At 41.6% G+C, this 22940-nt stretch overlaps 2 protein-coding genes across 7 annotated transcripts; one reads left to right on the top strand and one right to left on the bottom strand.

The window, feature by feature from the left end:
- Nucleotides 1–3331: 3331 nt before the first annotated feature.
- On the bottom strand, nucleotides 3332–7530 carry LOC127007748 (uncharacterized). 5 transcript variants are annotated; one of them, XM_050879011.1, is made up of 2 exons: nucleotides 7521–7530; nucleotides 3332–5578 (listed from the first exon to the last, which is right to left on the bottom strand). In XM_050879011.1, the coding sequence occupies exon 2, from the start codon at nucleotides 5507–5509 to the stop codon at nucleotides 4085–4087; it is 1425 nt and encodes a 474-aa protein (XP_050734968.1). In that variant the 5' UTR covers nucleotides 5510–5578; nucleotides 7521–7530; the 3' UTR covers nucleotides 3332–4084. The 5 variants fall into 5 exon arrangements, with proteins under 5 accessions (XP_050734968.1, XP_050734964.1, XP_050734967.1 ...); XM_050879007.1 differs by lacking the exon at nucleotides 7521–7530 and adding an exon at nucleotides 6709–6861; XM_050879010.1 differs by lacking the exon at nucleotides 7521–7530 and adding an exon at nucleotides 6531–6660.
- Nucleotides 7531–8907: 1377 nt separating this feature from the next.
- LOC127007747 (uncharacterized) lies at nucleotides 8908–22052 on the top strand. Of its 2 annotated transcripts, XM_050879006.1 has the most exons (8): nucleotides 8908–9071; nucleotides 11564–11625; nucleotides 11732–11826; nucleotides 15337–15455; nucleotides 16150–17226; nucleotides 19295–19375; nucleotides 19534–19608; nucleotides 20885–22052. In XM_050879006.1, exons 1-8 carry the CDS (start codon nucleotides 8973–8975, stop codon nucleotides 21041–21043), a joined length of 1767 nt encoding a protein of 588 aa, XP_050734963.1. In that variant the 5' UTR covers nucleotides 8908–8972; the 3' UTR covers nucleotides 21044–22052. The 2 variants fall into 2 exon arrangements, with proteins under 2 accessions (XP_050734963.1, XP_050734962.1); XM_050879005.1 differs by lacking the exons at nucleotides 19295–19375; nucleotides 19534–19608 and adding an exon at nucleotides 19670–20297 and having other exon boundaries at nucleotides 20885–21096.
- The last annotated feature ends 888 nt before the right edge of the window (nucleotides 22053–22940 follow it).

The raw sequence follows: 22940 nt of genomic DNA on the forward strand, positions 1-22940 counted from the left end.
TAAGATTTTCCCTTCCTCTCCTTCATTCCTTCAGGCACGATGTTTGTTTGAGCAAACTAAAGAGGCAGATGATGTATTCATTACTGCTTAAAGTGTTTGAGCTTTAGAAAGTCTACAACTTGTTTCATACTGTAAAGTCTTACATAAGTTTTATTTTAGAAATTAAAGACAAATGTCATCGCCATCTGTTTGATTTAGTTTCCGAGGCAGTGATCTTTTTCCTCCCTGAGGGGAGGGCGGCTGTGACACCAAGCCATCAGGTAGCTTATGTCAGTAGTCTTTCCAGCAGTCTTCTTGATTCTGTTTCACCTTTACCACACATGTATTATGACATTTCCTGGACAGAATGTGCCAGGCTTCTTTGAGCAACTTACCACACAGTGCTACCAGATGAACTGATTTTGCACTCCATATTTGTCATATTTTCTCGTCTTTATTTTCCCCCAGTGTTTCTCATGATGTACCAGGCATGTAACAAGTCTGATATTGATGTACTGTTTTGTTACAACAAATATGTAAGGTTATGTTGTTACATGCCCTCCTACAGTCCTACCATTGTCAATTTATAATCAATGGCATATTTTGGCATAAAGCTCATACAAGCATTTCATATCCTACTCCCTTTTACAATTTATTTCCTCATATATGTTTTGTTTTCTTGAAATTATTAGACTATTTAGTTTTGAAGGAGCATGCATATCACAGCACAGTAATATATAGGGAATGTCATATTTGTTCATTCAAGAAATTTTTAGTCAAAATGCCCCATTCCACTAAATCAACAATAGTACCAGTTAGAACAGAGGGACTCATTAATTCATTATCCCTCATGACTCATTACAATACTTTTTGATGAAATTTTGAAGGGGTTTTCCCTTTTCTTTCCTTTTTTTTTGTGTTTGTGTGTATCTACCTAGTTGTAATTTTACAGGGCCTGGGCTTAAGCTCGTGTGGTCCCGTCTCCGTATCTGCACGCGTCTAGTTTTCCTTAAAGTTGTGCACACTCTTCGCCGATACTACTTCCTCACTTAGTCTTCCAAACCTCTATGCTTCTTTGCGGGAAGCTATATTTTTTTATGTCTCAAGCATCTTCCCTTTCTCAATTTTTTACTGTGTCCTCATGTGTTGCTGATGTTTCTTACTTCTCTTAGTAGCAACTCCTCATTATCTACTACTTCCATTTTGTTCCACAACTTGTAAATTAGTATTAGGTTTCCCCTTCTCTTCTTTATTCCAATGTTGGCAGGTCCATTTCCTTTGACCTTTCTTCATATGACAATCCCTCCAGTTCTGGAACCATCTTCATTGCCATCCTTTGTATTCTTTCTAGTTTTTTCAAGTGTTTCTTCTTATGGGGAGACCACACAGCTTCTGCATATTCCAACTTTGGTCTAATAATAGTGGTAATCATCTTTTTCATCATATCTTTATCCATGTAGTGAAATGCTATTCCTATATTTCTTACCATTCTATATGTATCTCTGAATATCCTATTTACATGACTCTCAGACTGTTGATTATCTTGTATTGTCACTTCCAGATCTCTCTCTTCTTGAACTTTTAACATTTCTCCATCTCCCATTCTATATGTCCACTTCGGTCTCCCTTCACTCTTACCCATTTCCATTACATGACATTTCTTCACATTAACCCTTTCCATACGGTGATGCAGACGTCAGATTCACAGTATAGAAAGGGTTAAGAGGAAATGGAAGAGGATTAATCCTCTTCTAAACCTCCTAATCCTCTTCCATTTTCTTTTAAGAGGTTTAGAAGAGGATTAAGAGGAAATGGAAGAGGATTAACCCTTTCAATACGATGACGCCGACGTCAGCGTCACCGTATTGAAGGAGTTAAACTCCATCTCCCAATCCCAAATCTTATTTAGATCCTCTTGCAGAATTTCAGTCACTTATTTGTCTCAGCAATTTCGCATTGTCTGCAAAGAAGCTCATGTAACTACATTTATTTTCTCTGGCATATCATTTATGTACACTAGGAAAAGTATTGGTGCCAGTACCGATCCTTGAGGCATCCCGCTATCTACATTTCTCCATTCTGATTTCATGTCCTTTACCATTTATAAATCTATAAAACAATGTAGGTTCCTCCATACACTTTTCAACAATATCCTTTTCGTATCCTTTCTCTTCCTCCTTCCTTATTTTCACATATTCATTTCTTGCTACCTTAAAGTCTTCTTTATTCCTTTGTTTCTTATTTCTTTTCAGTCTTTTCCACGCTTTGTCTCTCTTTTTCTTTGCACCTGCACATCTTGCATTAAACCACTCTTGCTTTCCTCTTTCTGTTGGTTTATATAATGGGACATATTTTTTAACTCCTGTCTCATATACCTCTATGAAAACATCATACTTTTCCTGCACCTCATTTGTTCTTTTCAACTTTTCCCAGTCTAGTTTTTCACAATATTTCTTGAGATTTTCTATGTCCGCTTTCCTGTAGTTTCTCTTTTTTCTTTGTATGATTCGTCTTCCTCAGTGACTTCCTCCTCGGTTTCCAACTCTATTATTACATGATCGCTTTTTCCCATGGAACTCATATCTTTATTCATTTAACAGGTACACTCCCTTCGTCAGTACCAGGTCCAGTCTTGCTGGTTCGTCATCACTCCTGTATCTTGTATTCTCAGTCAACCACTGCATCAAGTTTTCCATAGGCAGTTTAAGAAATCTTTCCCCCCCTAGCTGTCTCACTTCCTCCATGTTCGAATGTTTCCCAATTTACCTCTTTGTAGTTAAAGTCCCCAACCAACAAGATTCTTTTATTTGCTTTAAGTAACCTACTCAAACTCTGAATGGTATCCTCTATCATCATCTCATATTCTTCTCTGTTCCATGAGTTTGTCCTTGGTGGTACATAGGCTGATATTATTGTCATCATTTCTCTATTTTTATTCTCCAAGTTAACACTCACTATTTCTGCCTTTCCTTTTCCATAAACTACTGATTTCACTAATAACTTCTTTCTCGTCTTTATCATCACTCCACCACCTTTACCCCTCCTATCCTTCCTCCATACAATGTAATTATTGCTAAACTATTTGAATGTCCTCTTTTAGCTTTGTTTATGTTAAACACATAATCTTGGGCTCTTTTTCCTTTAAGTATTGAGTGTGTGAATGTGATATTTTTAATGGTGAGAGCCTTGGGTAATGTAGGGTGACTGAATATCATTATATCATCTCTGCTCTTTGAGAAAGTAGTTTGCTGAGGATGAGTGAGTATTGAAGCGCTGGGGGTGATGACCCAAAAGGCATTGCATACCCCCTCCCCCCCAGCCCCCACCCCCCAAAAAAAGTAACAAAGAAAAATGAGACATTGATGGTTTATTGTTGAATACGTACACAACAAAGGAGAAGGGAGGAACATGCCATCCCGACCCCCAGGCAATACATAATGTGATTTGCAGTAACACAATAATAAAACATGTGTACAATATCCATATCACTAAGCAGAGGAGGAATTGACAGCATCCGGAAGATGATAAAAGAAAACAAGAAAATATAGGAAAAGTGTGTGAAACCAACGTCAATAATAAGTAATTTCCTAGATTAGTAAATGGTTGACATGTCTGTAGGTAGCACTGTGGGACTAAACAGGTGCAATGACAGGTGACAAAATAAAGATCGTAACTGTGATGAGATAACGGAAGCAGACACAAGGGACTGCACCCAAAAGAATTAGTTTAGGGGTAAATGCAGGGTATTCTTAAAATACATGAAAGAACATTGTTGTTAATGAACCAGCTCAGGTTGGCTCCATTGGCCCTGTGGTTGGTAATCCCTCATAGAGGGACATTGCAATACATAATGATGAAGCGTGTGACCCCCTAGCCTTGCACACAAAGTACAAGGCACAGGGGCAGCCCCACTGACCTTCCAGAATACCTATAGCCCAGCCTCAGATGCATCACTACAAGATCACAGGATGCACTGTGTCTACCATAAGTGTAAGAACAAATATTCAATACCTGGGCATAGTAAATGCTGGTGGCACTGCCGTCAGGACAGCTAAAGGTAAGCTGAGAGTTGACAGATTCACCAACACAAGATCTAAGTCTACTCTTAGCCTCCTCGTACCCGCTGCTGAGCACACAGCATACCATTTACAGATCTAGTAAGGTCATTAATTGCATCAACAAGTTCCCTCACCATAGCCTCCAGCCTATCCAGCCGAGAGGGGTCTGCAGATGGACCAGAGGCACCCATAGGCTGGGCACTGCAGTTGGAATTGGGTGAAGTCCCAGTAGCCCTCACTGCAGAACCAGTAATGAGAGAACCTGCTGCTTCCTGATGCTGGGGACCATTGTCTGATGAGAGGGATGGTAGATGTGGGTCGTCGTCCTTATCTACAGGAGCCATGCCAGGAGAGGGACACTGTGCACGGGTTGCAAGGCGAGCTTCTATGGTAGTGAGTAGCTCGGTACATTGACCTACGCGAGTGGTGATAGTGGCCACTTCCTTTTGAATATCAAGCAGGATACTATAAGAAGGGTCAGCACCAGGGGCAGAAGCTGCATGACTCCCAGCAGTGCCTGCAGTGACAGGTGAAGAAGCATGGCCAGGACCCTTGGGGGGGGGGTGAGGCCCAGATCTAGGTGTGGTATTATCCCAGGCATTATGGGCAAGGGGCAGCGTATGGCGGTAAACAGGAGTGACATGCTGACGGATGAAAGATTCCTGCTGAACTCTATGGGTGCCGGAGAAGGGTGTACGTTTTTCAGGGCAAGCATTGGAGGAGGCATTATGAGGGCCACCACAGTTACAGCACCTTGGAGTAAACTTGACACCTTTCTGGATTTTTTTCATACATTCATTCGAGTGGTGTCTGCCAGCACAGTACCGACACCGAGGCGAAGACCAGCACCGCCACTCTTTATGGCCCCATTTACTGCAGCGCTGACAGAGATCAGGCCATATGTAAAGAGTGACCCTCTTCCGGCCCACACCAGAGATCCAAACATTCTCAGGTATACTGCCCTGCACTGTGCCGAGTAGTTGTGGGCGTGGTGTCTTAGCCACATATCTCCTCCTCAATGACAGGAAGCCTTGAGGAGTATCCAAAGAGGTAACAGAAACATATGTGGGCACACCATGAATAATCACAGTCTTTGGAAACTCCTTAATAGGCACCATGACCTCCCCTTGAAAGCCCTCTGTGACCAACCGATCACAGACGGGCCCATTGTCCAATGTGATGTACGGGACGTTCCTACCTTCCTTGAACAGTAGGTTGGTCTCTGGGTGCTGTGTGAGCAGGGCCACAAACCATTGATGCTTGGCTGCAGGCGTCTCCAGCTGTGTTGTGCGGGGCCACAACAAACCCAGCTTATTCTTTTGCAATCTTGGGGTCTGAGGGTCGGGGGCAGCATCACAGTCTTCCTCCACCGTTGTCTCCATTTCACCATCCCACTCCTCTCCTGGGACAACAGTAGTCAGGACCTTTACCTCCTGGACAGCAACAGGCACCTTGAGTTCATTCTTCTTCATCTTCTGGAGTGTCTTAGGGGGTTTGTTGGCATTATCTGTGTTTGTTCCTCAATGCCGCGTTTACACTAGCTGAGGACAGAAAAAGGGAGGAGTGGGTGTGAAGAGCTAGTGATGTTTCATAAGGTAGGTAATGAAATACTGGCACGGTACTAAAACAAATCTTTACCGGGACTAGTCCAGAGAGAGGAGTGGGCTAGAACAACGGGGCAATCTGCATGGTGTTCGGGCTGTATTTTATTTATTTATTTATTTTTTTTTACAACAAAGGAGACAGCTCAAGGGCACAAAAAAAAAGACAAAAAGGAAACAGAAAGAAAAATTGTAAAGCTGGCAAGTGTTCCTGGCAGTGCTGGGAAAAAAGGGCACAAATGCTTGAATAAGTGCACAGAATACAATGAAAATAGGCGATTTCAGCAACAAAAAAAGTTACGTAGCACAATACTACTGAAAAGCAAAGAGTTTAGACTCCACAGCGATAGGCAGATCAGAGTGTGAAAGGGATTTGGGAGTGTTAGTGAATTTTGACCTAAAACTAAGGAAACAATGTATTAGGGCAAGGAATAGGACTAACAGGGTATTAGGCTTTATTAACAGGACGGTAACCAACAGGAGTGCAGAGGTCATCCTCAGACTCTATTTAGCGTTAGTTAGGCCACACTTAGATTATGCTGTCCAGTTTTGGTGCCCACACTACAGAATGGACATCAACTTGCTAGAATCAGTTCAGAGGAGGATGACCAAGATGATTCAGGGGCTGGAGAACCTCCCATATCAAAATAGGCTGAAACATCTAAACTTACATTCACTAGAGGGCCGAAGAGTGCGGGGAGATCTGATAGAAGTATTCAAATGGGTCAAGGGTTACAATAAAGGCGATATAAGTAAAGTATTGAGAATTAGCCAGCAGGATAGGACACGCAGTAATGGATTTGAATTAGAAAAGTATAGATTTAGGAGAGATATAGGCAAGCAGTGGTTTAGTAATAGGGTGGTGGGGGAATGGAATAGACTCAGCAATCACATAGTTAGTGCAGGGACGATAGCTTGTTTTAAGAGGTGACTGGATAGCCACATGGACGAGGATGACAGGTGGCAGTGAGGTGTGGGTGCAGTAAGGTGACAGGGTACTGGAGTCTTTGCAGTTTCCCGATGTTCTTATGTATGAATAAGAAGAGAGGACCGAGAGGAGGAGGACTTACAGGTCAAAAGATGAGGAGGCCGCACCCGTGACCCTCTCTCAGGCCTATGGACCTCGACGAGACCAGCGGCAGCCACGACCCACGACCCAGCCCGCTCAGACACAGCAGATGAGATTAAAGGAGTCTAAGAATATGATTGATTGATTGATTGATAGTTTATTGTTGCAGGTAAACAACAAGGTAGAAGGGAGGAACATGCCATCCCAACCCCCAGGCAGGACAGAGTGTGATTATACAAGACACAGCAGATGAGATTAAAGGAGTCTAAGAATATGATTGATTGATTGATTGATAGTTTATTGTTGCAAGTAAAACAACATAGGAGAAGGGAGGAGCATGCCATCCCAACCCCCAGGCAGGACAGAGTGTGATTATACAACTATTAATACATGTGTAGGTAGCACCATGAAATTAAAAGATACAATGGTTGGAAAGATTGATAGTTTATTGTTGCAAGTAAAACAACATAGGAGAAGGGAGGAGCATGCCATCCCAACCCCCAGGCAGAATATGTAAATTTGTCGTAAATGAATATCGTTATCGGTGTTGGGGTCTACCAGTCTACCCTAACGATGCTAGGGGCTGTATCAAATATCCTTGGGCTGTATGGGGACAAAAAGGAAACAGAGAAGAATTATGGGCAAAAGTGTTCCTCGCGCAGTGCTGGGAAAAAAGGGCACAAATATCTGAATAAGTGAAGATAAGTGATTTTATTTCAGTTTAGAAAATTACGTAACATTGAAAAGGAAGGTGTGTGAATAAGAAGAAGGGAGGAATGAGAGAAGGACCAAAGAAGCGATACAAAGCGTTACAGGTCAAAAGAAGAAGAAGAAGAAGTCATATTCATTATATTTTTATTTATTTGCCGATTTCTGACCCAAAACTCGCCCTCAAACACAGAAAGATATTCAATTCAATTAAAAAAAAACCGTTAATGATTGATGTTTTTTTGCAATAGTTACGAGTCAGAAACCTGAAGATATTTCCTTCCTACCATTGTATCATTTTAGTTTCATGGTGCTCCCTACACATGTACTAATAGTTGTATAATCACACACTGTCCTGCCTAGGGGTTGGGATGGCATGTTCCTCCCTTCTCCCTTGTTGTTTACCTGCAACAATAAACTATCAATCAATATTAAGTAATCATCTGGCAACGTTCATCTTCCCCACCCCCCTCTCCCCTCCCCCCCAAAACCTTACCATATTATCGTACTTACCGTATTCCATTTTTCGATGTCTGGCACATAACCTTTGCCAAAAAAATAAAAAATTGACGGTTTTAACAGTAACTTTAATTGGGTATCGTTAATTGTGCAGGTACGACATTTTAAAGCCTGAAACCGATTATTCAATGCTCTGAGTACGACAATCTGGTCCGCCCATTTCTGCCGTGCCACACATCCATGCCAGATTGTCGTACTCATTCTTATATATGCCTATTTTCCACCCAAAAAACTGATTCCTTCACCACAATAACTAGCTTCATATATATTTAGCGTTAAAATGGTTAATTATTGATGTTTCTTGGCAATGGTTATGTGTCTGAAACCGGTAAATACGCTAAATACGCGCTAGGTACACTCATCTGGCAACGTTGGTCTGGGTTGGGGAGGTAGAAACGTTGCCAGGTTGTCGTACTCAGCCTCTAATGTTTGCCGATTTCTGACCCAAAAACTGTCTCCTCCACCCCATTAACTGGCTTCATATATAGTTAGCGTTAAAATTGTTAATTATTGATGTTTCTTGGCAATGGTTATGGGTTTGAAACCGGTAAATACGCTCTAGGTACGCTCATCTGACAACCTCTTGGTCTAGGTTCGGGAGGACCTCAACGTTGCCAGATTGTCGCATTCAATTTCTCCTTTTTCCCGATTTCCAACCCAAAATCTGTCTCCTGGGCACCAATAACTGGCTTTATATGTTTTTATCGTTGAAATGGTTAATTAATTTTGTTTCCTGATGATATTTATGGGGGAGAAGCATGTAAATATGAGCAGGTCAACGTTGCCAGATTGTCGTATTCAGTTTCTCATATTTCCCGATTTCCAACACAAAATCTGTCTCCTGGACACCAATAACTGGCTTTTGATGTTGTTATCGTTGAAATAGTTCATCATTTTTGTTTCCTGGTGATGTTTATGGGGGAGAAGCATGTAAATATGATGCATTGAGTACGATAATCTGGCAACGGTACGGGGTCGGGAGGTAGTTCTTCTTCATCTTGTGACCTGTTTGAGCACCACCAACACGCTGTGCTGATCATGGCGGACGCGGAGCAGCTCGCAAAGGCCCTGGTGGTGGGATTCCTCACCCAAGAAAACCAAAAGCTAGCGGATAAAGCAGAGAAGACGCTCGGCGCGGTGAGTATTGATGGGGTTTAGAGCCTTAGGGGTGGACAAGGGCCGGCGCGTCGTCTGTAGCCCCCCACGTGGGTTAGGACCGCATGTGGGAATGGGTCTGGGGATTATTATTTCTCGTTTGTTGTTTGTTGTTACTCGCGTCATGGTGCCCTGCGTGACCCTGACTGGTGCCGTGGCCGGTCTGGGCATGTCGCGGGGATCTGGGTGTATTTTCCGAGTTGTTTATTCAGGGCCCAGGCTACACGTGTGCTCCCATCTCCATATCCATATTTGTCCAGTTTTCCTTATATTCCCGCACATTTTTTGCCTCCACCACCTTTTCTAACTCATTGCAAGTATTTATATATTTATGCGGAAAACTGGGCATTATTTTAGACTACACCCATCACTGCCTACCTATGACATCCTCTTGCTAAATGAAGTACCTTGTGCACATACAACACACTGCTGCATTGCTTTTTGTCACAGTGTATGTGAATGAGATATTCATTTCTTAAGATATGTTTGGGGGGGGGGGGGGAGCTAGGTTAGGTTAGATTCAGTTAAGTTAGGCCCGATAAGGTTAGGTTTGGTGAGCCTTAATTATTTATAGTAAATATATGATACACTTCACACTGCATTATTGGTGGTTGGCGGGTGCTTTCCCACCATAGGCTCAAGGGCTAATGTAATGTTATGTCTGCTGAGTGGCCTAAGACTACCCACATGCTGTCCTGAAGACCACCCATCGACCTGGACTCCAGGGGAAACCGTCTCAAGTGAATCAAGAACGAGCTCCGGGGGGCAGGAGGCAAGAAAAGATGGTGCCACTATCAAATGCTTGCTTGCGCCATGAGGGGCTGGGGTCTGACCACCAACAAGGCCCCTCAAGAAAGCCCACCGGTGTCATAGGCTGGCACGTAAAAAAAAGTAGATAAGCACTGAGGCCATGTGCAGCTATAGTGTATGCCCCCAACTTTACCTTGCCATTAGGTTGCAGAGATGTTTAATTATGATTTCAGTGCTCACCTTGGATGGGCGCTTAGCTTACAGGCATACAAATCTTTTATATGCAGCATATATATGAATTTGCTAGTTTCAATCATACTAAGGATTCAGAAAAGATACTAATAGATTTTTATTAATTATGTTTGGGGGGAAGGTAAAGATCATTTGAGTCCCTTGGATGCATAACTTACCAACCGCCATTTCTTAAAGACTGAGAAAAATGTGTTCAGAGTTTGGCAACTTTTAAATGTTCATATCTTTGAAAGTAAAACAGATGTTGCTCTGATTTATTTTTCTTTGGTTGGTACCACGTCTCAGCTACCATTACCTATTATGCACATTCCTTTATTAACAGTATTTTCTTTTTTAAACAATGATGAGCTGACACTGACTCAGAACTGAAAATACATCCCCCAGAGTTTGATTACTCCTAAAACACCAAAATTTCTTGGACTTAGATAGATATTGCACTTACTTTTCTTACCAAAGTTCTGTGCTGTAATGTCCTATCACATGCGTGACAATAATTACATTGGAAATGAATTTTTTTTATTAAACTGTGGGTTATCATGAGTGTTTCTAGTAAAGTTACATAGGATTGGGCAATAACTGATTCAGTTCAAGGGGAATAATGTGTTTCAGTGTTATTATGGTATAGCATTTAGGAAGAGTTTGGGTCAGAGGTTGAGCCTGAATCATTGTAGTCACGTATTCTTTCCCAGTGTTACGGCTCATCTTTGACACGTTCATTTTCCACTTCTCGAGCTGCCTTGCCCTCTTCTTGCCTCTCTCCTCAACTACCACATTCTCCACATCACTTTCACAGCTGAAATCACTCACGATGCCTGAAAAAAATGGTACTTTTCTCCAAAATACAGAGCAAGGTTCATGCACGTGATCTCTGGGGATGTAAACATCAGAGTAGTAGCTTCCTGGGCAAAAAGAGCATGCTGATTGGCAACTTACCCTAGTTTCGCGCGTTATGGTTGGCCAAGAAGTGCTCGGCAGAGCTTTGCGCCATGCCTTGCTCTCTCGCATTGGCTGCAAGTATGCCCATGCCAAGAGGGCTAGGTGGTACCTTCTGCAGTCAATGTCAGCGTGCAGTAGCAGGCGAGAGCGCACCAAGGAAAAAAGTTACCTACACTTCGGGAATTTCAACCCTATTGTGATGTGCATTTTGTACATTTGACTCACTATCGAGATAGAGGGATGTTTGAGGAAGGCAGTGGTATACTTAACTCCATTTTGGGTAAAATGGCATTTGGTGTCTTATGCATCTTAGGGCTTCATTTTAGGTCACTCCCACTTTTTTGACATTATTATTTTCCACAATTTTGAGTGTAAAAATTGAATCAGCACACAACACAACTCCAATGAACTTGTCTTTTTAAAGTATATATATATGCAAAATGTTTGAAAGAAAGTGGGACATTAGTTAATACAGATGTTTTGATCATTTTCTTTATGCCTTTGTGAATCCTTAAAGTGTTTTCTTGATTTTTCAGAAGCTCCCAAAATTGCCTGAAAATGCTCCCTCAGTCGTGGATATTGTCAAACATTACCTCAAGTAAGTTTTCACAATTTCACTCCAAAAAAAATACTTTGTTGTTCAGTCTATATCATGAAGTGTAGACTGAGTTATTTTCCTAATTGCTGCTTGTTCTTGCCCCCAGGACATCACCCAACAAGCGGCGGCTGAGCCTTGACCCGCCGGCAGCCAAGAAGGTGCGGAAGGAAAAGTCCAGCTCGGAGGAGGAAAGCAGCTCAGGTTAGGATGATGGCCTGATTTTTTATTCATCGTATTAATCTCCACCATCAATAATGTGGCTGATTTGTCTTTTTCTTTAGTTTGTAGCACATCACCTTACCACAGTGAAAATCCAGCACTTCTAACTAACCCCTTCCCAAAAGTGGAATTGAAAAGCCAGACTAGTCACATAACTTAATTGATAGTAATGTGTAAAAAGTATGATGTAAGATTTTGCAAAGGGCAGAGAATAATGTCCTGGATTCTCTTACTTATTCCCATAATTTGACTTTATTTCCTCCTTCCCATAATTTGACTTTATTTCCTCCTTCCCATGAATTAAAAACTATAAAGACACATCTGGAATAAGTTTTGAGCATTGTTTGGCATTTGGTTCCTATGTAAGAGCACTATGTTGAGTGCTTTTTTATATATTTTTTGTTTATTTTTTATTAGCCTCTGATGTATATACCTCATACCCAGGGCCAGGGGTGTGGAGTTGGGTACTTTTGGTCAGAGTCGGTAAAAATACCCCCGACTCCTACTCCTTAACGTAATCATTTACCGTGTAATGTAGTTGTGAAGTTTATTCATTATTATTGTTATTGTTGTTGTTATTATTATTATTATTATTATTATTATTATTATTATTTATTTATTTATTTATTTATTTTTATTTATTTATTTTTTTTTTTTACATTATCTAGATGTTGCCTGTATAGAGTACACATAATTTGGAAGTAACTACATGCAAGAAAAAGGACCTCAAGAGAGTCTACCAGCACTACAGGCAGCATAAAAAAAGGAAGGAAAAAAGATTTGCAATAGAGGGGTAGGGGCATGGGGGCTGGAGTCGGAAGTCGCAACTTTAAAATTTGCCAGAGTCGGAAAATTTTAACTCCAACTCCACACCCCTGCTTGTACCCCCAACAAATCCATTTTCCATTGTGACTTAGCCTAACCCCACCAAATCAAGTAGCATAACCCACCCATATGAGAAAAGGTTTAATTTTTATATTCGTGAACTCAGACTGACTTTACTATATTAACCAAATGCTTATACAGATAAAAATTACAGGAATATGTCATAAATGGGGTTTGAGGTTTATTAATCCGTCCGCTGTGATTTGGTTTTCACTGGTAGCCTGGTAACACATACTCACAGGTCTTTCTCTGCCTCTGTCGTGGATAGTTGAGTGTTTCCCATGTGGTATTGGTATGCTGGATATCCCCTTCCAAGGTGCATGGCTTTACAGTTTTCTTCATTGAATTGTAACAGCCACTTTGTTCCATTCCTGTAGCTTGGTGATGTCTTCAGTTTTTAGCCTTTCTGTCATCCATCGCAGGTAATTACCTGTTGACCTGAATTACCTGTCAGGCCAACAGGTAATTACCTGCGATGGATGACAGAAAGGCTAAAAACTGAAATAGGAAGGAAAAGAGGACTATATGTTAGAATCAAAAAGGGGGAAACTCACCTAAGGGATAGTTACAATGATTTAGCTAGAACAGTAAAAAAGAACACACGTATGGCAAAACGTAATTATGAGATTAGAATTACCAGGGAAGCAAAGACCAATCCAAAGGGCTTCTTTCAGCTTTATAAGACCAAGGTTAGGGATAAGATGGGGCCGCTTAAGTCAGGAGAAACACTGATTGATAGAGATGAGGAAATGAGGGAGGCGTTAAATAGATATTTCTTAATTGTATTTACCAAAGAAAGATTAGATGATATACCTCAGGGAGAACAGATATACAGGGTAGAAGAGGTAGAAGGATTAACCGACATCAACATGAGTAGGGAGCTCGTGATTAGACAGATAGAAAGACTTAAAGTCACCAAGGCGCCAGGGCCAGATGAACTTTTCCCCAGGGTAATAAAGGAATGTGAAACTGAAATAAGTGGGCAGTTAACAGAAGTATTTAGGAAGTCACTAGACACAGGAGTGGTGCCTGTTTCATGGAGGCAGGCACACATTATTCCAATATTTAATAAGGGTGACAAATCTTCTATGGAAAACTATAGGCCGATTAGTTTGACGTCAGTTATAGGTAAAATGATTGAGTCAATAATAGCTGATGGTATTAGGGACCATATTGACAGACATAATTTAATTCACGACTCACAGCATGGGTTTATTAAAGGTAAGTCGTGCCTCACTAATCTTTTATCCTTTTACAATAAGTATACAAGGCAGCTGACAATGATGAGAGCTATGATGTAGTTTATCTTGATTTTAGTAAGGCCTTCGATAAGGTACCTCACCAGAGACTGTTGAATAAAGTCAGGGCTCATGGGATAAGAGGGAAGGTATTTGATTGGATTAAGGCGTGGATTAGTAACAGGAAACAGAGGGTTACCATTAACGGTAAAAAATCCGAATGGGGTAATGTTACCAGTGGGGTTCCTCAAGGTTCAGTTTTAGGCCTGCTTTTATTCATAATCTACATCAATGACATAGGCAATGGGATAACTAATGACATAGGTAAATTTGCAGATGACACCAAAATAGGACGCACTATTATGACGGGAGGATGCTAGAGCACTGCAGGAGGATCTCAACAAACTGTCAGCTTGGTCAGAAAAATGGCAGATGAATTTTAACATCACCAAGTGTAGCGTACTTAGTGTAGGAACACGCAACCCATTACACGGGTATAGTTTAGACTCCACAGCGATAGGCAGATCAGAGTGTGAAAGGGATTTGGGAGTGTTCGTGAACTCTGACCTAAAACTAAGGAAGCAATGTATTAGGGCAAGGAATAGGGCTAACAGGGTATTAGGCTTTATTAACAGGACGGTAACCAACAGGAGTGCAGAGGTCATCCTCAGACTCTATTTAGCGTTAGTTAGGCCACACTTAGATTATGCTGTCCAGTTTTGGTGCCCACACTACAGAATGGACATCAATTTGCTAGAATCAGTTCAGAGGAGGATGACCAAGATGATTCAGGGGCTGGGGAACCTCCCATATCAAAATAGGCTGAAACATCTAAACTTACATTCACTAGAAAGACGAAGAGTGCGGGGAGATCTGATAAAAGTATTCAAATGGGTCAAGGGTTACAATAAAGGCGATATAAGTAAAGTATTGAGAATTAGCCAGCAGGATAGAACACGCAGTAATGGATTTGAATTAGAAAAGTAATGATTGAGGAGGGATATAGGCAAGCATTGGTTTAGCAATAGGGTGGTGGGGGAATGGAATAGACTCAGCAATCACATAGTTAGTGCAGGGACGATAGCTTGTTTTAAGAGTAGACTGGATAACTACATGGACGAGGACGACAGGTGGCAGTGAGGTGTGGGTGCAGTAAGGAGACAGGGTACTGGAGCATACTCCCTTACCGAAGGTAAACGAGGATCAAGCCTCTACCTGTAACTGCTCAAACTACACCTCACCCATCTTGAGTAGTGGGGGGGTTTCTGGAGCTGCCCTGTGTAGGCCACTCGGCCTCTTGCAGTTTCCCTATGTTCTTATGAAATCTGCAGTCAAGGGGTTAAAAGGTTCTTTGGAATTTTTTTTACAGAGGATGAAGCTCCAGCCAAGCCAGCAACCCCAATGGTCAACGGCAAGGCAAAGAAAGGTGCCGCTGCTGCTACCCCCAAGACACCCGTGCCTCCGAAGAAAGCAGTGACCCCAGCTAAGGTGTGTGGATTGCTCTTTTGGCTCCACCCAAAATTGACCTCTTTTCTGGCCCTGTTCTTATTTCTTTTGTTGGAGCAGAGTCTAGCAGGCTTTTTTGTCGCTGCTTTTGTTTTTTGCCCTTGAGCTGCCTCCCTTGCTCTAAAAAATATAATAAATCACTGCACTGACACACACGTATTGAGTGAGAGAAATGGATAAAATTGAGCTGTTACATTGTTTTTCTCTTCTTTTTGTTTAACAACTTTTTTTCTCCCTTATGTGGTTGAATGTTTTACATTGTCTGTATACTAAACTATTCATGAGGGTGTTTCCTTTACCTTTCTAAAAACATGGACTATGACATCTCACAAAGCACCATGATTTAACCTGGTAGCTGTGACGGGCCAAATTTGTGGCTTTACTGTGTTGCAGCGATGGGCCAAATTTGTGCCATGATATCAACCCCCAAAAATAGATGATACATAATCTGATCACAAATGCTTTGATATATATTATGAAATGGTTTGTGTGAGGGGTGATTTTTTCTCATTTTTCTTGCTTGGAGGGACCATTAAGAAACGTGATCACCGCTGCTACCGGGTTAATTTGTTCCTAGGTCCATTAAGTGCATTTCTTACTTGCTCATTGACTTAAAAATTTGTACCAGAAGTGCGAACAAATTTCAAATTATGATTTTTACCCTGTTGACCCACAGGCCAAGGCTGAAGAGAGCAGCAGTGAGGAGGAGAGCACTTCAGAGGAGGAACCAGCCAAACCTGTAGTTAAGAAGGCTCCTGGCCCCCAGCCAGCCAAGCCAGTTCCAGCCAAGGCTAAAAAAGAATCAAGCTCAGAAGAGTCCACGTCGGAAGAGGACGAGCCACCCAAGAAGGTCGTCCCAAAAGTCGCTGTGCCCAAAGTTGCTGCCAAACCCAAGGAGTCAAGCTCAGAGGAATCTAGCTCCGAGGAGGATGAACCAGCAAAGCCCGCTGTCAAAACAGTAACCCCGGTGCAGACGCCCAAAGCACCTCTAGCTAAGCCTGAGTCCAGTTCAGAAGAGTCAAGCTCTGAGGAAGATGAACCCACACCAGTTGTAAAGAAGACTGTCCCTCCCCCACAGAAGCCAGTCAGTAAAGAAGATTCCGATGACTCTGATGATGAGGACAGCTCATCAGAGGAGGAGAAGCCTGCCAAGCCAGCAGCAAAGCAAGTCAAGCCTGCTGCCAAGCCAGCAGCAAAGCAAGTCAAGCCTGCTGCCAAGCCTGCTGCAAAGCCTCAGGAATCCAGCTCAGAGGAAGAATCAAGTTCAGAAGAGGAGGATGCACCTGCTAAGCCAGCAGCAGCACCACCAAAGCAAGTGAAACCTGCTGCCAAGGCTAAGGAGTCCAGCTCAGAGGAAGAGTCAAGCTCAGAAGAAGAAGCACCAGCCAAACCAGCAGCGAAGACACCAGCAAAGGCAGTTCCTGCTAAGAAGGAATCAAGCTCCGAGGAGAGTGACAGTTCTGATGAGGAGGAGGAGGCAGCCAAAGCCCCAGCCAAACCAGCTGCCAAAGCCCCAGCCAAACCTGCAGCTGCTGCAGAGTCCAGTTCCGAGGAATCTGATGACTCAAGTGATGAGGACGAGGCTCCGGCCAAGCCTGCAGCCAAGGCAGCCCCCAAGCCTGCAGCAGCAAAGAAGGAGAGCAGCTCAGAGGAGGAGTCAAGTGAAGAAGAGAGTTCAGATGAATCACCAGCCAAGAAGATGAAGGCCGCGTCCACTCCAGTCACTCCCACCACCAACGGCACAGTTAGCAAGGTAAGGCACTGCAGGGCATGCATGACTTGCTACACTTTTTGGGAGGAACAATTTATTCTTTAGTTAACAGAACAATTCTAAATTTTGGAACCATAACTTAATAATGATTATAATTATTGAAGTCAATATGTACATTATTAACATCATTATTTTATGGAAGGAATTTGTAAATTTTTCTTATGAAATGAAGCAACATTAACATTCCTGCATCATAAAAGTAAGCAACAAGGAGAATTTGAATAACTTGGAAAAGAAATGCATGTACTCATTGTTATCATATATTTTCATCCTAATTGTTTGTAAATGTTGGAGAACATTGGGCTGTGTTCAGTGTGTAATAGTCTCCTGAATGCCATTTGAGACCAACAATGCTGTAGCAGCACAGGAAGGGACCGCTCGATTGTTTTCTCGGCTGTATTTGGAGTGACGCTTATTAACTTATAGGAGAGTTCTCTCCTCTGAAACATCAATGAGGATCTAGGACTTTCTAGGTAATTCTGTGATAAAGGTTATACATTGGATGTATTACAGTAAGTTTCCTATTATTAGGTTCCATAGACCCTCCATGTTATAAAGGATATTTGGTCGGTTCTCTGTTGGTGGAGTTAGGTTTGTGTCCCACCTGCTGCTACAAACAAGGTGGCAAATTTTCAGTCACTGCTGAGTGGCCCAAGACTACCCACATGCTGTTATGAAGACCACCTATCAACCTGGAATCTAGATTCTCTCTAAAATAGTTGCAGCATGAGCCAAGCAAGCTGGCACCACTATAAACACTTGCCTGTGGCATAATGAGTTGGGACCAAGGATTATATACTATAAGGGTAGCTCACTGAAACGTCATCGATGACGTCATGACTGCGGTATGTCATCTGGTTCACTCTCGCCCTGCTCTCACGGTATAAAATGTACTAGAAAACCCTTATTTATTCTTATTCATGGTCAGATTTTGCGCTTTTTTGATTGCTAAAGATAAGTAATTAAATTAGGCAGCTGTTGTGTTGGCTAATAGTATACAATAATATAAAGAATATGAGAAACATGGTAAAGAAGCTGCAGAAATATTGCTCTGTTTACCATCGATGCTTACATTTTCACTTATTAACATTAGTTTTCTACAACTTAATTTGCAGGGGTAACTAATCCTGTCATATATAATGAAGTAATTTTTTTTATACATACATATATACTGTATAATATTTATGCAAATTTTTAACTGAATGAATTTACCTTTACCAAACTTTCACAATAGAGCTTTATTGGCTTTTCTTTAATGTTATCACTTTCTTGGAAAAATTTTGGACCTCACCCGCACAGACTTCACCTTCACTTATCTTTTCGTTTGTAGGCCAACATCCACTTCTTCAAGGTGTGTTTGTCTCTAGGAAACCTAATGAACTTAACACCTTAACAACTTTCTGCAGTTGAGCCACTGTAACACCCATATACACCACAAATCACCATTTTCACTGAGCACGCTGCGGTGAGAACATAGTGAAGTGAACCAGTTTGCCACCAAGCACCATTTGTTTACATGTGTGACGTCATCTGCGATGCATTGTGGGTAAAACAAAAGCTTAGTGAGCTATCCCTATTGTATATAATCCTTGGTTGGGACCGACCACCAGGCTCAGACCCACCAAGAAAGCCCATTGGCATCATAGACTATATATATATATATATATATATATATATATATATATATATATATATATATATATATATATATATATATATATATATATATATATATATATATATATATATATATATATATATATATATATATATATATATATATATATATATATATACACACACACACACACACACACACACACACACACACACACACACACACATAATAATTGGGTTGGGAAGGTAAATTTATGGGGAACAAAAGGGTGGGTTTTGAAGCTCAAGGGACATCCTGGGAAGTTACAGCCACTTGTGACAGTGGCGTAGCCAGAGGAAGGAAGCACACACTCGTAATAAGGCTGCAACGAGCTTTTAATAGTCCCTAACTAGGTAAAACTACATTTTTATAACATAAACCTAACTTTTTCAGAGTCAGATTCAGAATAATAGTTTTACAAATAGCGACCAGAATGCTCACAATACCTCATTCACTCCACCTACAAGCAACAAAGTAAGTCTCATCATACAACTTCCCTTTGAATTCAAACTTGATATTTATATGAATTTTTTATAGATGCAATGCTGCTATTGATGGGGAGGTGCTGGCATGGAGCACACGCGAAGCAACCAAGGCACTAATGTTCACTGTCTTGCTTTTTATCTGTACAGAAGTTACCGTTTAGGAGAGTTCGGGCCGAAGAAATGGACCTCAACCCCAGGTTTAACAATTCTTTCGAAGCTAAGGTAATAACCCTTCTCATGTTACCCTCTTGCCAATCTTTGTTGTTTTCTGCTCTCCCTCTAGGACGAAGAGGAGGAGGAGGATGAGGAAGATGACGATAACAATAAACCTTTCCGTGCTGGCCTGGGCTACAAGGGCAGGGACGAGGGGGGCAGGGGGGGTTGGGGAAGAGGAGGAGGGTTCAGGGGTAGAGGTGGGGAAGGTGGGGGATTCAGGGGCAGGGGGGGAGGAGAGGGGGGCTTCCGAGGTAGGGGAAGGGATGGCGGTGGGTTCAGAGGACGAGGAGGCAACGGAGGTGGGTTTAGGGGAAGGGGAGGGGAAGGGGGCTTTAGGGGCAGAGGAGGATTCAGGGGAGGCTTCAACAGGGATGGTGATGAGGGAAGCAATGGATACAAGAGCTTTGGTGGAGGGGACAGAGGGGGATTTAAGAGCTTTAGAGGTGGTGGTGGTGGTGGGTTCAGAAACAACGATGAAGGGGGTGACCGAGGATTCTCCCCAAGAGGCGGAGGAGGGTTCAGGGGTAGAGGGGGCGGAGGCGGCGGCTTCAGGGGAGGGAGAGGAGGCTTTGGTGGGGGCAGGGGGGGAGGGTTTGGTGGTAGCCCAGGTTTAGGCATGGATCCAGGCACTGGCCAGAACAAGAGGAAAACTTTTGATGACTAATCGCACTGCCAAGACTCAGGGCAAAGCAATCGTAAGTTCCATCTCCTTTCACCACAGTCCTGCCTTTATGTTTACTGTTGTTTTTATAAGTGGAAGGTTGCCACCCCACATACTCATTTTTCTCTTTAGTAGAAGTGTAATTTAACCCCACCAGTCTGCTCTGTGGGTATGTTTCAAGAGATATAGTGTGAATCCTTGTTTGGTTATTGGTGTATGTTAATGTTAAGGGATGTTCACTCAGTGTTTTCCAAGTTAATTATTTCTATAAAGTAATGGTGAGTTGAGTGTAACGTGTGGACTGCTATTGGGGGTTGCCCTGTGTCTTGGTAAGGCACACACACACTTTAATAAGATGCATGGTGTTAGGTTCTTGTAGGCTGATTGTATGAGTTTTATTTGGAAGTAACATTAACTTATTAAAAGACCTTTTGTTATTGATTTGAATATACAGGAGTGCAAAACTGCTGTTTTGTGCTGTCATGTCTCATTGAGCTAATTCCAAGAGGTTCTGTGTAATTTAAAAAAAAAACATATACACGAGTCCTTAGTTATTTTTCCTGTAATGTTGCAATTATGAGCTGATTCCAGGAGGAGGCCTTACACCTGTTCCCTTTGCAGCGTGGATCATTTGGGTCCTGGGGTGAACGGGCCTACAATGACCTGAGGAAGACGCAGGGCAAGAACTTCCGCCATGAGAAGAACAAAAAGAAGAAAGGCTCCTACCGAGGAGGCATCCTAGATATGACGGTCAATTCCATCAAGTTTGACTCTGATTAGTTTCTCGTTTGTCATGCCTAGTGTACCTCAAAGACAGTGTGAGGCGGAATTAATCTTTTGTGTACATGATGAGTGAAAGGTGAGTGAAGTGTCATTGATGACTTGCAAAACTTGGTGGGCATTGACGAAATGACATTTGTGAGTTTTTCATTTGGAAATGGTGTTATATAATTAAAAAATGTACTATTTTTTAGATTTTGTTTTTTAGGGTTGAAATCATTCTTGCTAAATACAGTTTTATTTATTGTAATCATTTGATTTTTGGGTCTTAAATACAAAGTTCTTTTTGTAGCAGTAGACAGACAAGGTCATGTGTTTGTCTTTGTTGTCCCGAGAAAATATGAATTTGTATTAGTTTAATTATCAGATTATAAGATATATTTTGTTAACTAATAAATAGGGAATATAAGAGCAGAGGCTGGTGCTAATGCTCTGCTGTGGTTTGCTACAAGAAGTCATGGGCAGAAAAGTCTTTGACGGTCAGCAGTGGTCTGAGCATCAGCAATCCATTACTATAATGTGACTGCCCAACCACTACATTGTAAAGTTATCAAAGAATTCCTGACATGGGTTACCTTGCTTATAGCCAACAAAAAAAGGAAGATTATCAGTGTTTATTTTATAAGCGTATATATATTTTTGCCCATCTATAATTGTAGAAGATTTTGTTAAATTTCTCAATCCAGTGGTAGTGTTAGGAAGGGGATAGGACAAGAGTGTTTCTGGGGCAGCGGGTGGAGGATTGGACGTGTATGGGTGGGCAAGACTCCAGTTAACTGATATTCTCGTTTACATTGAATAAGTGTTCGTTGCACCACATTTACCTGCCATGTGATATCATGACAGGAAAAGGTCTCCAGATAACATGAAAGGAGAGGGTGGAGAGTGGTGGCATTGTACATTGTTTTGTTTACATCTGGTTGGCTGGACGCCCGGGAGCGGTCAGCCAGCCAGCCGTGGAGCATTTAATGAGGCATAGAATGTATTTTTAATAAACTAGGAAACAACTGATGGGATATATTTCTGGCTCCTGTGTTTATTTTTTTTGTTATACATAAAACGTACTTGGCATCCATTTATTTATCTATTTACTTTTAGATATAATTGTTCTTGGAGAAAGTAAATATAGCTAATGGGATATACTTTTAGCTCCTAAGAGTTATTTTTTCATATATATATATATATATATATATATATATATATATATATATATATATATATATATATATATATTTGGAAACTTTAAAACTATGAGATGGAGGGTAGTGCATTCCATTTGCCTTTATGGGGTAATATGAGGATTTTATTTTTCTGAAATGAAAGATTACTTAATAGCCTACTCTTCATTTAGAACATATATCTACATCACAAATGGGGTTGTCTTCATTGACCTAACGTCACAGATTTATTATTTTTCCCGCCCTTGATGGGATGCCAAGCTTTCCTGAAAACTAGTGTACAGCAGGTTTAATTTATCTTCACTTGTGTTTCCTCCGTCCCTTATTGTAGCTCGATTCTCCTATTTTTCCTTATTCCTCTGTCCTTCATGTGCATTATGTCATTCGTTTCTTTATTCCACTTCCTTTTTACTGTTTCCGTATTAACGGTTATCCCTCTGGTCACCGTTTCCTCTCTCTCTCTCAGTGTGTGTGTGTGTGTGTGTGTGTATCGATATATCATTCTTTCAAATAGATGTATAATAAGGGGAGAAGAGCGGTGAGTGGTGACAGCTATGATAGGACAGGCAGGTGACAGGTCCTTGCCACTACACACACACGCACGCACACACACAACACAGACTACCACTAACACTGATATAATGATTCCAACTATCACTAGACACTGCAGAGACACTTTATTAGCTACTATATTCCCACGATTAGCCTCAAATCTATAC

Source organism: Eriocheir sinensis, chromosome 36 (assembly GCF_024679095.1).
Source record: "Eriocheir sinensis breed Jianghai 21 chromosome 36, ASM2467909v1, whole genome shotgun sequence".
Lineage (NCBI taxonomy): Eukaryota > Metazoa > Arthropoda > Malacostraca > Decapoda > Varunidae > Eriocheir > Eriocheir sinensis.